The 15,670-nt window shown below is 34.2% G+C and overlaps 1 protein-coding gene across 1 annotated transcript; it reads left to right on the top strand.

The window, feature by feature from the left end:
• Window positions 1-6,944: 6,944 nt before the first annotated feature.
• On the top strand, window positions 6,945-13,506 carry LOC115414934 (mitochondrial basic amino acids transporter-like). Its single transcript, XM_030128296.1, has 4 exons — window positions 6,945-7,394; window positions 9,114-9,157; window positions 9,305-9,388; window positions 10,431-13,506. The coding sequence occupies exons 1-4, from the start codon at window positions 7,367-7,369 to the stop codon at window positions 11,196-11,198; spliced, it is 924 nt and encodes a 307-aa protein (XP_029984156.1). The 5' UTR covers window positions 6,945-7,366; the 3' UTR covers window positions 11,199-13,506.
• Window positions 13,507-15,670: the final 2,164 nt, after the last annotated feature.

The following is a 15,670-nucleotide window of genomic DNA, read 5'->3' on the forward strand; positions in this document are numbered from 1 at the left end:
ACAAATGTGACGTCTAGATGGACTGGGGTTGCAGGTGTGAAATTATGGAATGGACCTGATGATGAATTTAAGTTATTCACTCCTCTGACAAAGTTAAAAAAAAAAAAAAAGAAAAAAAGAAAGAGCCTTAAGTTTAAAATTATTTAGGAATATTGAATTGAGATGGTAGATATGTATCTGTTGTTGGTGATTTTTTTTTTTTAATGGTGTGAATGCTCGATGCTGTACACGTTTAATTTAATGTAAGCAGTGTATCAAGTGAAAAGGACAGGCAAAAAAATAAGATTTTGCTTCAAGTCTATTCTTTTTTTTTGGTTTTTATGTTTACTATAATTATTGTACAAAGTGCAATGATTAATGTACAAACCAAAAATAAATGTATCCATTCACAGATAGATAGATAGGTAGATAGATAGATAGATAGATAGATAGATAGATAGATAGATAGATAGATAGATAGATAGATAGATAGATAGATAGATAGATAGATAGATAGATAGATAGATAGATAGATAGATAGATAGATAGATAGATAGATAGATAGATAGATGAGCTTATGTTTATTTTTTTCCTTTTTTAGGGTATTTTCTCAACACACTAATAAATTTTGTGCTTGGTTGGCAAAAAGGAAAAAAAAAACAAATGTGACGTCTAGATGGACTGGGGTTGCAGGTGTGAAATTATGGAATGGACCTGATGATGAATTTAAGTTATTCACTCCTCTGACAAAGTTAAAAAAAAAAAAAAAAAAAAAAAGAAAAAAAGAAAAAGCCTTAAGTTTAAAATTATTTAGGAATATTGACTTGAGATGGTAGATATGTATTTGTTGTTGGTGATTTTTTTTTTTTTAATGGTGTGAATGCTCGATGCTGTACACGTTTAATTTAATGTAAGCAGTGTATCAAGTGAAAAGGACAGGCAAAAAAATAAGATTTTGCTTCAAGTCTATTCTTTTTTTTTGGTTTTTATGTTTATTATAATTATTGTACAAAGTGCAATGATTAATGTACAAACCAAAAATAAATGTATCCATTCACAGACAGACAGACAGACAGACAGACAGACAGACAGACAGACAGACAGACAGATAGATAGATAGATAGATAGATAGATAGATAGATAGATAGATAGATAGATAGATAGATAGATAGATAGATAGATAGATAGATAGATAGATAGATAGATAGAAAAAGGAGCTTGTGTTTTTTTTCCCCGTATTTTAGAGTATTTTCTCAACATGCTGATAAATTTTGTGCTTGGTTGGCAAAAAGGAAAAAATAAAAAAAATGTGACGTCTAGATGGACTGGGGTTGTGAGTGTGAAATTATGGAATGGACCTGATGATGAATTTAAGTTATTCACTCCTCTGACAAAGTTTAAAAAAAAAAAAGAAAAGAAAAAGCCTTAAGTTTAAAATTATTTAGGAATATTGAATTGAGATGGTAGATATGCTTTTGTTGGTGGTGATTTTTTTTTTTTCCTATGGTGTGAATGCTGGATGCTGTACACGTTTAATGTAATGTAAGCAGTGTATCAAGTGAAAAGGACAGGCAAAAAAATAAGATTTTGCTTCAAGTCTATTCCTTTTTTTGGTTTTTATGTTTATTATAATTATTGTACAAAGTGCAATGATTAATGTACAAACCAAAAATAAATGTATCCATTCACAGATAGATAGATAGATAGATAGATAGATAGATAGATAGATAGATAGATAGATAGATAGATAGATAGATAGATAGATAGATAGATAGATAGATAGATAGATAGATAGATAGATAGATAGATAGATAGATAGATAGAAAAAGGAGCTTATGTTTTGTTTTGTTTTTTTTTCTTTTTTGTAGTATTTTCTCAACACACTAATAAATTTTGTGCTTGGTTGGCAAAACGGAAAAAAACAAACAAATGTGAAGTCTAGATGGACTGGGGTTGCAGGTGTGAAATTATGGAATGGACCTGATGATGAATTTAAGTTATTCACTCCTCTGACAAAGTAAAAAAAAAAAAAAAAAAAGATAAAATCCTGAAATTTAAAATCATTTAGGAATATTAAATTGAGATGGTAGATATGTTTCTGTTGTTGATTTTTTTTATGGTGTGAATTTGTTGAAATGTCAGTGTAATTGTCTGTTGCACAAAACTTACATTTCAGATAACAAACCAAAAATAATTCCACCAATTGTTGCCTCAAAGTTTTTAATGACCGTCAGTGTATATGTGATTTAAAAGTATTTTATGAATCCTAGAAAGATTTTGGGATGGTTTTAGGAATAGAATGATGTGGGGGGACTACACCAATGATCCGATCATCAGCAATCACCCCTAAATTAATTTGAGAGAGCTTCAGAAATCACACAATACAGTCAGGACTCCCCAGATAGATGGAGGAGTAAACAAAATTCTCACCCTTTAAAAACCATTTGATGTCCATTATAGCTTCCATAGTTGACACTGATAACACTGGTCAACAACAAATTTATTGTTTAAGTTTTTTGAGCTGATTTAGGATAATTTTGGTGTGCTGAATCCAAAAATCACATTAATTTTGCTCAGTCAGGTCAACTTTCTAAACTATGCTACATATTGGCTTTTTAACATTTTTGCTTACATTTATGGGCATTTTCACATCATATGATACAAAATTCTTTCATATTTCTTGCAAAAAATGAGTTCTGAAGATTTTACTTTTGCCAATTTATGATTAATGTTTTTTTTTTAATATTACAGGTGAATGAAATGGCTTCGACTAGAAGATCTAACAAAAACTAAGCCTGACGTATTCTACATCTGCGGTGAATACACCATTGTACCTAACAGGAATCAAGTCACAAGTTTCATAAAGTGTGCTTACCAATCTTATTTTGGTATTAAACTTGGTGACCAAGATAAAGTTTACAAAAATGTAATCAATTTTGTGAGAAGATCAAATTTTTCAAAATCAAAGTAGCAAAAAAATCTGACCTGATTGAGAAAAACAGATGTCATTTTTGGATTTAGCGGTGCAAAATGGTCCTAATTCAGTTGAAAAAACCTAGACAACTTGCAAAAAACATTTTTTTTGTAACCCAGTGTAATCATCTATCAAATAATAATATATAAAGTAAATGTGAAGATTATTCAGAGATGTAAAGCAAAGCTGGCATCTGACATGAGCATGAAATTTTAGGAGACATGAGTAAGAAAGCCATTGTTGAAAACTATGTGTTACTGTATGTATTAATGTATTTATTTCAGTGTTTGTGTTTTTTTTTTCTTAACAGTATATAGTAACACAGACGTATTTGAATGTCTTAAACAGTGAACATAAAATCAAAGAAAGATGAGATAAGGCAGTCTGATATCTTTATGTTCCACACTCAGTGTTCACAAAGGTTAAGTCTTAAAAGGAGAATAATTAAGTTAAAGTCAAAGTCAAACATCTCTTCTGGTGCATAAATATTTGTGTAAGCTGAGTAAATAGAAATGTACTTGAGATGTACTACTCAAAGACTGGCTACTACCTCAACTTCATCTTATACATACAGTTGTTCAGTAGTGTTTACTCTGTATTTAAATTCAACATATTTTAGTTTTAATGTATTTTATAGATGAACTTCATTATTGGGTGCAACATGATGACATCAGACATCTGTGACAACATTTAAAAAATATAGTAAAAGCATAAAAACCTGATTATATAAATACATAGATAACCAAATGAGGCATACATGCAAGTACACAGTAGTGGAAAAAAATATTAGACCACCCTTGTTTTCTTCAATTTCTTGGTCATTTTAATGGCTGGTACAACTAAAGGGACATTTGTTTGGATAAATATAATGATAACAATAAAAGTAGCTCATAAGAGTTTAATTTCAGAGCTGATATCTAACCATTTTCCATGTTTTCTTGATAATAACCAAAATACTTAAGTTCTTACATCAATATCTATGGCATTGTACTGACAAAAACAGTGCTTTTAGCCATTCCATGTTTTCTTTTTCTGTCTGTTTTAGTCACATGATACACACACAAGTTTGTACTTGATTGATGACTTTTGGTGGTCTAATTTTTTTTTTTTTTCATGACTGTTTTCCAGAGCATATTTAGCTATTTAATATAGCTGAATAAATGAAAATATCATAAGGAATTTGAGCAATTTAAAGCAAATAATATAAAAGGGTTAAAATGCAGCACAGCATGAATTTTTGCTAAACTGATTTATTTTTAATAAGTAGCTCCATTTCTTAGCCAAAAATGCGTAAGTGAGGTTTTACTTAAACTGACAGTTCATTCAGAATTTTTTTAATAACTTTATTAAGAACATTTGAATATACAATACAAAAATTTAAACACACAACAAGATGTCAAAAGGGAAAAAGCTAATTGAGCATATAAGTTTAAGAAAATAATGCATAGATTTATAGATACAAAACATATATACGAATAATAGTATAAAAAATAAATAAATACATAAATAAATAAACAAATAAATAAATAAATAAATAAAAATAACAAATCTGACATATATAAATAAATAAATGAAACAGAGAGTTCAGTCAGTATTAAATAATTGTTTATAAATAGCCAAGGTGTTAAAGGTTTTTTTATTATAAATAAATTCTAAAGATTTAATATAATTTTCAAATTCTAATAGGAAGATTTTAAAATTTGGGTGTGTTTTAGTACATTTGTTTTTTATCTATGTGAAGTTTTCCAAATAATATGAACAAATTTACAATAAATTCTAGATTGTTAGTATCATGTTTATTTATTTATTTATTTATTTATTTATTTATTTATTCTTTCAACTTTATTAAAACATTTGAGTATACAGTACAACATTTTAAACAAACAACAAGATGTCAAAAGGGGAAAGCATTTGAACATATAAGTTTAAGAAAATAATGCATAGTTTTAAAAATACAAAGCATAATATATAAATAATAGTAAAAAAAAAAAAAAAAAAAGTAAATAAATAAAAAATAATAATTCTGACAAATATAAATAAATAAATAAATAAATAAATGCAACAGAGAGTTCAGTCAGTATTAAAAAATTGTTTGTAAATAGCCAAGGTGTAAGTGCTTTTTTTAAAATTATTATTATAAATGAGTTCTAAAGATTTAATATAATTTCCAAATTCTAATAGGAAGATTTTAAAATTTGGGGGTGTTTTAGTATATTTGTTTTTATGTATATGAAATTTTCCAAATAATATGAACAGATTTACAATAAATTCTAGATTGTTAGAATCATGTTTAAAATAAGTAATTACATTTTGGGATGATTTATTTTGTTGTTACTTTTAGATATGAAATAATTTTCCATTTTAGGACCAAAAGTTAGAAGAATGTTCACATGTAACAAATAAGTGTAGTGTAGTTTCAGATTCAGACTGACAAAAGTTGCATATTTCTTCCACATCATAAAATCGACACAAAATAGCGTTGGAGGGATATATGTTATGTAAAATTCTGATTTTGTTTGGAATACAGTATTTATACAGTAAAGTCCATGCTTTTGACCAATCAATTTTAGAAAAAGTTGAATTCCATACTGTTTTACCTCTGGGGGAAATTTTCCTCTTTTCATTCAATGCATTGCGTATATGTCTGTTATTACAGCTCGAACTAAAAATATTAATGCCATTAATCAATAAACAAGGTTTATTTGTCTGTGATGATAGATAACTAAGATGATTTTTCATAAGTAAGACAATACCATTAGGATCGCTTTGAATACATAGTTATATTCTTTATTTGGAATTGGAAATGAATTCATTGTCATGAATTGTTCATATCTTAATATGTTCCCATCTTTGTCAAAGAGGTCATTAACCCTTTTATGCATGAATTATAAGAACCTTAATCAAGATTTTTTTACCTGAGTATTTTTATTCCTCTTTAGGCATGAAAAAAACAATGTGATTGACAATTTTTTATGAACCTATTTTTCATGGAGTTACAAAAAAATCCACTCAGCTGGATGTCATGCATTTAATTTTTGAAGCTAAAAAAACATGGATTTACTGGCATACGGTGTGAAAACTATGACATAAAAACATTTTTAATGTGCTTTCTCACATTTTAACTTACTATAATACTAGTTATTAGTCAGATAGTATGAAAAAATGTTCTTGTATAAAAAAAAAAACAAAAAACCCCGTTAATTACAGTCTAATAACAATTAGCATTTGATTTACACTCAAATATGTTAGTGCAGATCAGATTTATCAAGAACAACAAAGTTACAGTAATGGTATGAATGTCAGTGTATGAATGATGCACCTCACTGCAAAAATCTAAATCTTACCAAGTGTATTTTTTCTCATTTCTAGTCATAATATCTCATCACATTTAAAATAAGACATAATCACCTAAAGAGTAACTTTTCAGCGAGATATAAGAACTTATTTTTAGACAATAGATCTGGAAAATGTTATTTCAAGAAATCTTACCAAGATCATTTTCACTTGTTCCATTGGCAGATTTTTTTTGTTTGAATTAAGCAAAAAAAATCTTAAAATTAAGTGTAAAAAAAAAAAAATTAAAAAAAATCTGCCAATGGAACAAGTGAAACAGATTTGAATAGCTGTCCACTGCTGTGACCACTAAGCATGAAAGTGTTGATGAAAATAATGTCTTTGTCAATCCAGCTCTGTAAAAAAATGTATTTCTTTCTAACAATAATATTTTCATTATTCCAAATAATAGCTTTGTGTGAGAAAAATTGTGTGTATAGCAAAGTTTCCAAGTCAGTATCATGTTTAAAAGACAGTTCATTCAGAAGCAAAACATCACAAGGTCCCTGTGACGTATGTTAACATTGGGAGACCTTTCTTTGCACGGCCAATCAAATAGGAGGATAACGTCTGGTGCGGGGTGTCGGCGTCATCCCTGCATTTTGATTGGCTTTAAAACTGGCCGGGGCCGGTAAGACCCACCCACTAAGAGTTACTTCCTGCGTGCTAGCTTGTCTGCAACAGAAATAAACCTCCTTGATTGTGACTGCGGAGAGGCTGTCCGCATTGACTGTAAACGGCACAACGGTTCATTGAGGTCGTGTAGGCTGAGTGTAAAAGTTTTGTGAGATTAAATAGGTTAAGTAACCGCTCCGTCAAGTAATAAAATTGTCAGTATTTGTAAATTGTGCGGTCTTAAAAGCGGGACTTGTACCTAGCTAACACGGGCTAGCTAACAGACAGACAGACAGTCGTTAAGTGATAGTGTCAGTTAGTTCATCAGGTAGATTATACACACAGAGACAGGCACTATCAGGTGGACAACCGCGTTGAATTATCGTTTAGCATCAAACAACCTTTCATTGTATCGTTGAAATATTGTTCTGTTGGTCCCAGGTAGCAGCAGGTATAAAAGCGAAGATGGATTTCCTTGCCGGCTGCATCGGTGGTAAGTTACTTGTCACCTAATAATCAGTTAATAAGTGTGAAGATGACTTTGGACTGGGCTTGTTATAAGTAGGCCATGCAGGAGTGAAATCCTGTCTGATGCTCTTTCACGACAGCAAACCATAAAGCTGCCCATCCCCACGATTCCTTAAGTGATGCAACTCTATTCGAAAATTACAACTGCATTTTCTTAATGTCACCGCAGGTTGGCACACTACAGCCAACTCTACACATTCCTTAAATGTCTGTGAATGATTTGAATTAAAGGAGTAGAGTGTTTATAGTTTGTTGGCTGCAAGGTCAAGTGTAATATTGAATAATTTATTAGTTTAAAATGGCTGTTCTTTCCATACCTTCTTTCTTGCATGACATTTAAAAGCTAAATAATGCAATTTATTATATTAGACTAAATGTTATCATCATTCTGAAAGGCTGAAGTTGAGTTTCTATGAATTATCAGCCTCTGGTACATACAGTAACAAAGCTAATAGGAGAACATACTGTATTTATGGTCTGTGTACTGACGGAAAGCCACTTCCCACAGTGCCTTTGGGGGTAATAGAAAGCATACAAACATTACATACTGTGAAATCTGAACCCTCAAGTTCAAATGGTCGGCTGTTTATGGTTTCACTCACACATACAGTACAGATGGAGCGAATCAGTACACACCCCTTCACTGACCAATCCCATGCTTTCATAACTTCACAGTGAGGGACATTAGAAACCATGTGGATTCCCACCCTCTGACACAGGGATAGAATATGTGGAAACATCGACACTTGAATCACAAGCTGGATGCTCGACAGTGACCTAGTTTGTGTGTACCTCCAAACAAACAACAACTAAACAAAACAAGGCTTGCAAAAGGGCATCATTTTTGAAGTTTCCTGTTCAGGTGTATAGATGAGTGAAAACAGAAATAATATAAATAATGGACTTGAGTGGATTTCTTGGCTCAAACCAGTTCCCTGAGGTCAATGACCGCTTGTCTTTCTATCAAACCCATGGCTGCTTGTGTTCTTTTCTTGGCTTACAGCTGGGACTCATTCCTGATAGGCTCTTTTTACAAATGGGTCATGTGACAAAGCAGGTGCTTATGGGGGATTAGCTTGCAGGGTTTGTTTATTGTGGACACACAGGTGGGCCTGTAACTTCAGATCTACCTGTTCAGTATTTTTCTGTGTCATTACAAGGGTTATCATTATTTCTCACCTAAGTTATTTTTTAAAACTCTTTAATTGACATTTGGATGATGTTTTTGTTAAAGTAAGCAACAGAGCAATTCATTTTAAACCATTATTGATATTTATGTACTTTTGATGGAAATGTTACAGAAATGTTATAATAGGTTAACAGAGAAGTTGATAATTCAATAAATAAGTAAATAAATAGTATAGTAGTTTAGTAATGAGATTACTAGCTATCACTTTTTATAATAATGTATCATAACTCAGTGAACTTTGTGGAAGACCACTTACCATGACTGTCTACATGTGACTAATTAAAGTGATTAATTAGATGAACATAAACTCATGCTTTACTGACATAGTGTTTATTATGTAACATTTAAGGACACCCTAGAGGAAGTTTTGGAGCGTGATAATGTCCTTATGTGTTTGATGGTGTTACCCATGAACAGATGGTTGCAATTACACAACAGTGCCGGCAGCCAGACTTTTGGCCCTTTATTCACTATCAGTTGTGTTCTTTTGTCCAGGTGCTGCTGGGGTCTTGGTTGGACACCCATTTGACACAGTTAAGGTAGGCAAACTGTTTTATAATGTGGTTTCATAACACCTTTACCGGCTTTAGGTTATACTTTAGGCTGCCTGCTTACAAAGCAGCACTGAACAAAGGACATAATACTATAGAATTACCACTAATTCATGAAGTGGTTTTCTTTTCCAGGTGCGACTACAGGTCCAGAGTGTGGATAAGCCTCTGTACCGTGGGACATTTCACTGCTTCCAGTCTATCATACGGCAGGAGTCAGTACGTGAATTTGAGTACACACAGAGACATTTGCATGATGTAGTCAAATGTGATTAATGCTGTATGTGTTATATGTTTTTCTGTTCAACTTATCTCTGATCTGTATTATTTAGATCATTTACAATTGCATGTAATTTCAGAGAAGTGAAACCAAAATCCATATTAGCTGCTGGACCAAAATATATGTTACAGTCTGTAGGTTACAGTTGTTAAGGTCAGAGTAACCTGACAGTACAGTTATGTCACACACTCCTCGTCTTGTGACTGGAGTGTTTCAAGTGTGAAATGTGGTGGTGGGAGGGGGCCTGGTTTGGTTTAAGTATAGTTCTGTTGCAAACACTCAAACTTGCTTTATCTTTTTATCTCAAAGTGACATAAAGTTTATTATTTTCCCAATTTTCAAATGAAACCTTTCACTGAATCTTCAGATGACCCCTTTCACCTGGTTAAAAGGATGATGATAATGATCATATTTTTAACATGTGACACAAGAGTAACAATGGTGTCATATTCTTTGAAGAATAAAAGAAACTAAGCACATTTCCAGGACGACAGATTGAATTAGCTCATCTGCTAAATCTGGTGCATGCATCTTGTTCTTTGTAACTAATGCCAATACACACTGTCCTGGAACTAACTAAATAAATACTTAATGATAGAAAAGTCACAGTAAAGTTTCCTTGTGTGTTGGGACACTGGCTGTGAGTTATCTGCTACATGAGCTTGTTCTGATAGCATGGCATGCTGTGTGAACAACCAATTCATATTGTAAAGACCCAATGTAATTAAACCTTTATTGTGTCTGTAATAAGGCTGAGCAGTCGGTGTGAACATGACCCTAATGGGGCAGTAATGACTCAAACTGTGAGGTTATGTAACCAAAAGACAAAGAAGGGACACATATTTTATCCCATGTAACTGACAGTTCAAAACAAATATTTTCTCTGCTCTTAGAAGATCAGCACCTGCTCAGTGTGTTTATTGATTGACATGTTGATAGTTAATCCCTTCTTTAATGTGACCTCTCTGCATTTTTCCATAGGTCTTTGGTTTGTATAAGGGCATTGGATCCCCAATGATGGGACTAACATTCATCAATGCCATAGTATTTGGCGTCCAGGGAAACACCATGCGTCTGCTCGGTACAGACACCCCCATGAACCAGTTCTTGGCTGGTGCCGCAGCAGGTGCCATCCAATGTGTCATCTGTTGTCCAATGGAGCTGGCCAAAACTCGCATGCAAATGCAGGGAACGGGAGAGAAGAAGTCCTCTAGGAAGATGTATAAGAATTCCCTTGACTGCTTGGCACGCATCTACAACCGGGAGGGTCTGTGGGGAGTAAACAGAGGCATGGTGACCACACTCATCCGCGAGACACCTGGCTTCGGAGTGTATTTCTTGGCTTATGATGTGCTGACACGCAGCCTTGGCTGTGAGCCTGATGACCGCTACATGATCCCCAAACTGCTGTTTGCCGGCGGCATGGCTGGTATCGCCTCATGGCTCTCGACCTACCCAGTGGATGTGATCAAATCTCGACTCCAGGCAGATGGGGTGGGTGGCGTCCACCAGTACAGTAGCATCGCTGATTGTGTGCGTCAAAGCGTCAGGAGAGAAGGCTACATGGTGTTCACGCGAGGCCTGACCTCCACGCTGCTCAGAGCCTTCCCTGTCAACGCAGCTACGTTTGCCACTGTCACGCTCGTCCTCATGTACGCTCGCGGGATTGAGGAGCCAAAAGACTGTGAGCTGACTCCGCCAAGCCACCACGCACAGTTACAGCAGCAGGCTCAACCCTCCAGCCTGTGACAGCACAGAGGTCGGACCCTCAGCGTGGGCACTTTATAACAGCATGAAAAGAGAAAACGTACAAACCCTTCAATACTGTTCGACTCCAGTCAAATCAGACCAATCATTCCCAGTTTGACTCAGAAAACACCTGATTTGTATCCAACTTGTTTTTACTTTTAAAAAGGAAACAAAGGAAAAACCTATTTATTTAAGTGTGAGGTTTGCTTCTGAAGAGGCAGACACGGCCGTCTGTGGCGTTACCTCTGAGGAGATGAGGGAAAAACGAGCAATGTGAAATGATGGAAGCTTTTAAACATTAGCTTTTGTACTTGTGGAAGGATTTAAAACACTGATCCTGACTTGTTACTGAAGGAATGGGGAGGTAGTGTAGACATTGAATCTCTTTTAGACATATCACAAAGTGCAGTGTTTAACTACATCTGTTTATATCATTTTGAGTTGTTCATTTTATGTATTTTGGAAACATTTTTCCTGCCTTATAATACAGATATTTTTGTTTTGTTTGATGACGCTGAAGCACTTGTTTGTACCTTAACAGTACACTCTATAGAGCCACGCAAGTAAAAGGAATGGAATGTAGCATATGATAAGAGATACATGTCAAACTTATCGCTCTTATCTGCTTTCCAACCAAAAACTTAATGCAGCTATAACTAACTCCTCACTAAAGCACTGTTACACCCAGTCAATAGAAAACTCTGGTCTGAAGGGCTCTTTAGGGTCTGAATCAGTACTGTAGGTTGTGTTCTGTTTATGTTTATTATGTCTTTGGTTGTGTGTTTGGCATGTGTTTTACTGTATGATGTGAAGTTTTACTATGTTACATATGTATGAAAGGCCTGAATCCAGAGGTGGAACATGGCACTATTGTAGATGTGGAACCACATCTGTCCTTTACGGTTTTACAGTTTTATTGACCCGATCTCCCTCTCTGTAAACAAGATTAAGACTGTCAATGGAAACGATTAAGTAAATTAATTCAGTTTTAAAACCTTTTATTTTATTCGCAAAAGCACTCGGTCTATTGTTAAGTTGTAAATGCACTGGTGAAAGCAGAAGAAAAACATGCTGTGGCCTCCCTCTGCATTCTGTCATAGATGACTAATTTCATTTCATTCTTTTCATATTCAGCTTCTTGTTCTTTAATGTGGGATTTTATAACTGGGTCCAGTGTTTCCTTTAGTGGCTGATAATTCAATGTGGTCTAAAAAAATACCACAGTAAACCCAGACACATGGGTCTAATACACTTTGATGCCTGATAAAACAAAAACAGGCAATACTTTTCCAGCAAAAATGAATTCTTATTATCAGGCAAAGTGACTTTTATTATGTGGTATTGCGGCATTTCTTCTTGAAATCTGTGTTGTGTTTTCATACTGTATTCTTGATCTGGATTAGGGCTTTAATGAGACTTTTTTTTTAAATTTCTGTGTTTGTAACTGAGGGGGGATTGTCTGCTTTCTGCATGCCTGTGGTCACTATCAGATGATTCTGTCTGTATTTAATGCCTGAATGTCAAATTTGTTGCTTTAAGTAATCCTATTTCCCCTTGCACATCGAGTAGTGACTGGTAAATTACCAGCTCACCTGATATGATAATCTACTGTTATTGAGGAATTTCCAGAAACTGTAAAATAAGTTACCAATCAAACTGCTGTATTCTTGCAGTTGTTTGCGTATGAAGTCACAGATGCACTGAAACCTTAAGTATGTTGAATGTAACACACCTGTGTGCACTCACAGGTGTTCAAGACTGAAACTCAAAGAGTTGAAGGACAAAATGACTTCTGGGAATTCTGTCACTTGTATAAGTTATTGTTGAAACACTTGAAAAGCCACAGCTGGTTTGATGATGAAGTGGTGTGGGATGTGTTTGGAGAAGGTGCTTCGATTTAGTCATTAACTCCACCTTTGAAGCAGTGACTGTTACCTGTAGGCCATCCACAGCTGTCACATGGTCATCGACAGTTCGAAGCTAATATTTGTTCAACCCGGCTGATGTGAAAGATGCAATATGTACAGGATGTAACGGTTATAATGTGAAATTGTTTTGAAATAGCTGGTTATGTAAATATGTAAATATATATATGTGCATACATAACATATATTTTTCAGTCTCAAGTAGTTTGTGTTTCCCTGAATGTCTGAGTTTTATCAGTTTGAGCTGTCTGTACTGAAAAGAGTGCAACTGGAAAACTGAGACATGATATTTTTGTAACATATAGTCATAAAGTTAAGCATCATGACCTCTTTGTCTAGATTTGCCTCTGAGGATCTGTACAATTGGGTAAATAAAAATGCAAAAAAAAAAAAAAAATCAGCTGTTTCTGCGTCTTTGTAATGTAGCAAGTCCATTACAGGATAAGAAGACACACACATTATGTTTGAAAGTGTTTATTGTTTGTGGTGTCGCTCTTGGCAGTGATAGGTTCTGGAAATGGAGGGAAAAGAGTGGGTAAATTTGTAGATGGATGGGGTATTTAGGTGACTTAACTTATCTGGGTCTTTTGTGTCTGGTCCCAGGTGTTCTGGCCAAGAGTGCCCAGGGGGCCGGAGCACCTTTAAGGTTGCGGGAGGGACCATTGGTTCAGGATTTGCAGGGGTGTTTTAATTAAAGGATTTCTTAAAATTATCTTATAGATATTTTAAAAGTGTTCATTGTTGATTTAATAAAGTATATATTTTTATATGTTGTTAGTGTTGTAAATGGGGGAACTGTTGGGGAATTTTTAGTTCTTAAATAATTAATTGGGGGATGAGAAACCCACCTGTAGTGTTAGGATAGGATAGGCAGGGACAGACCTGGGCATTGTAAGGCCCGGGGGCCACAGGCCACGTGGACAGCTGACCCCAACTGGCCCACATGAGGTCATTGGCAAATTAAAAGTCAATGCAAATATATATCATCATAACAGATGTAACCAATACAACGCTACTGCTTTTATTTTGAAGGATCTGCTAATTTACAGTTTTTTTCCCCCACACATACTTTCTCTGCTTGCATAAGGCTTATGCACTGATTGGTTTGTTCAGTCAGATTCAGCCCATGAAGAAGTCAGCTAACGGCGAAAAAAAAACAAAACGAAAGATTGATTCTGAATGCAGTTTTTAACAAGACATGGACTTGTAAGGATTTCTTTACTGAAGTCAGAGGTAAAGAAAACGAAAAGGAACTGTGATATGCAAACAAACAACGCTGGATGCATTTAGAGTTTTTCATGTAAAGTTAATGTGGAGCTGGTTTTACACATTTTCAAAAGTCTTTTTGTGAATATTCATTAAATAGTTGCATTCTGTGCTCCACATTTTCATTTTATTATTGTATTCTTGCATTTACTATTTTTGTATTATAGTAAAGTATATATACATATATATATATATATATATATATATATATATATATATATATATATATATATATATGTATAGAGAGAGAGAGAGAGAGAGAGAGAGAGAGAGAGAGAGAGAGGGAGAGAGGGAGAGAGAGAGATATTAAGGAGAGCTGTAAGTGTATTGATCCAGCCTTTAACAACTATCAGAGTTTCTCATGTGGCCCCATAGGAAACTTAACTGCCCACCCCTGGGCTAGGGGTTAGGTCAGCCTATAAAAGGCTGCTCTTTTTCATTGTGTGAGGAATGCTGCCTGGACTGGATGTGGAGGACGCTGTACACTGATTGCATATTTTACGTTTTTACCAGTATCTTTTTTTTTTTTTTGTAAATATTTTTTCCCATGTGTTGGGTGAAAAAAAAAAAAAAAAAGAAACTTTGGTTTGCACCTGGACAAGTTGCCTCAGCTCTGCTCTGTTCCTCCATGCCACTAGCCAGCAGGCCTACCTTACGACAGTGTTTAATGCAGTGGTTCTCAGTCTTTTTCTGTTGGGCCCCCCATTGGAGGATGAAAAATCTCCAGGCCCCCCTTCAACCCCAACAACATTGTAACTGTGGTGCAATTGTAACTTTTATTGAAAGAAATATCAATATTGTAACAATACTTTTTGCTTTTCATTGAATAATTTTTGGTGCAAATTAAAAATAACTTAGATTTTTGCTCGAACAACACAAACGCAACCAGACTGCTCCGTGAGACAATATTTTTCCAAATAAAAACAGGAAATGCACAATTATCTTACAAAGATGACAATAAAGTTACTTTTTTTTTTAGAATAACAAACACATTTTGGTAACAAAGATGAACATTTTAATAATATCACTGGCTGCAATGAACATGTTTCCATTGCACATCTCAGAACATTACAAGTGCAAACTGTACAAACTGTGCTAAAAACAGAAAAAAATGCACATTTGTCTTTTCCAGTCTAATCCTTGTCCATTCTCCAAATCTAAATTCTTTGTCTAGTCTAGTGACAGATCACCATGACAGTAGATTTATTTGTTGTACGTCCCTAAAATGAGTCCAATGGTAAAGCATTAGTTCCACCTGCTACATGTTCTAACCTGAAGGAC

This window comes from Sphaeramia orbicularis, chromosome 24, assembly GCF_902148855.1.
Source record: "Sphaeramia orbicularis chromosome 24, fSphaOr1.1, whole genome shotgun sequence".
Taxonomy (NCBI): Eukaryota; Metazoa; Chordata; class Actinopteri; order Kurtiformes; family Apogonidae; genus Sphaeramia; species Sphaeramia orbicularis.

What these genes read in the sequence shown, in the direction of transcription:
- LOC115414934 (XM_030128296.1), top strand. Translation starts at nt 7,367, where the DNA reads ATGGATTTCCTTGCCGGCTGCATCGGTG. An exon ending in ACCCATTTGACACAGTTAAG is followed by an intron (nt 9,158 to 9,304) that starts GTAGGCAAACTG and finishes TTTCTTTTCCAG; the next exon opens with GTGCGACTACAGGTCCAGAG. An exon ending in CTATCATACGGCAGGAGTCA is followed by an intron (nt 9,389 to 10,430) that starts GTACGTGAATTT and finishes ATTTTTCCATAG; the next exon opens with GTCTTTGGTTTGTATAAGGG.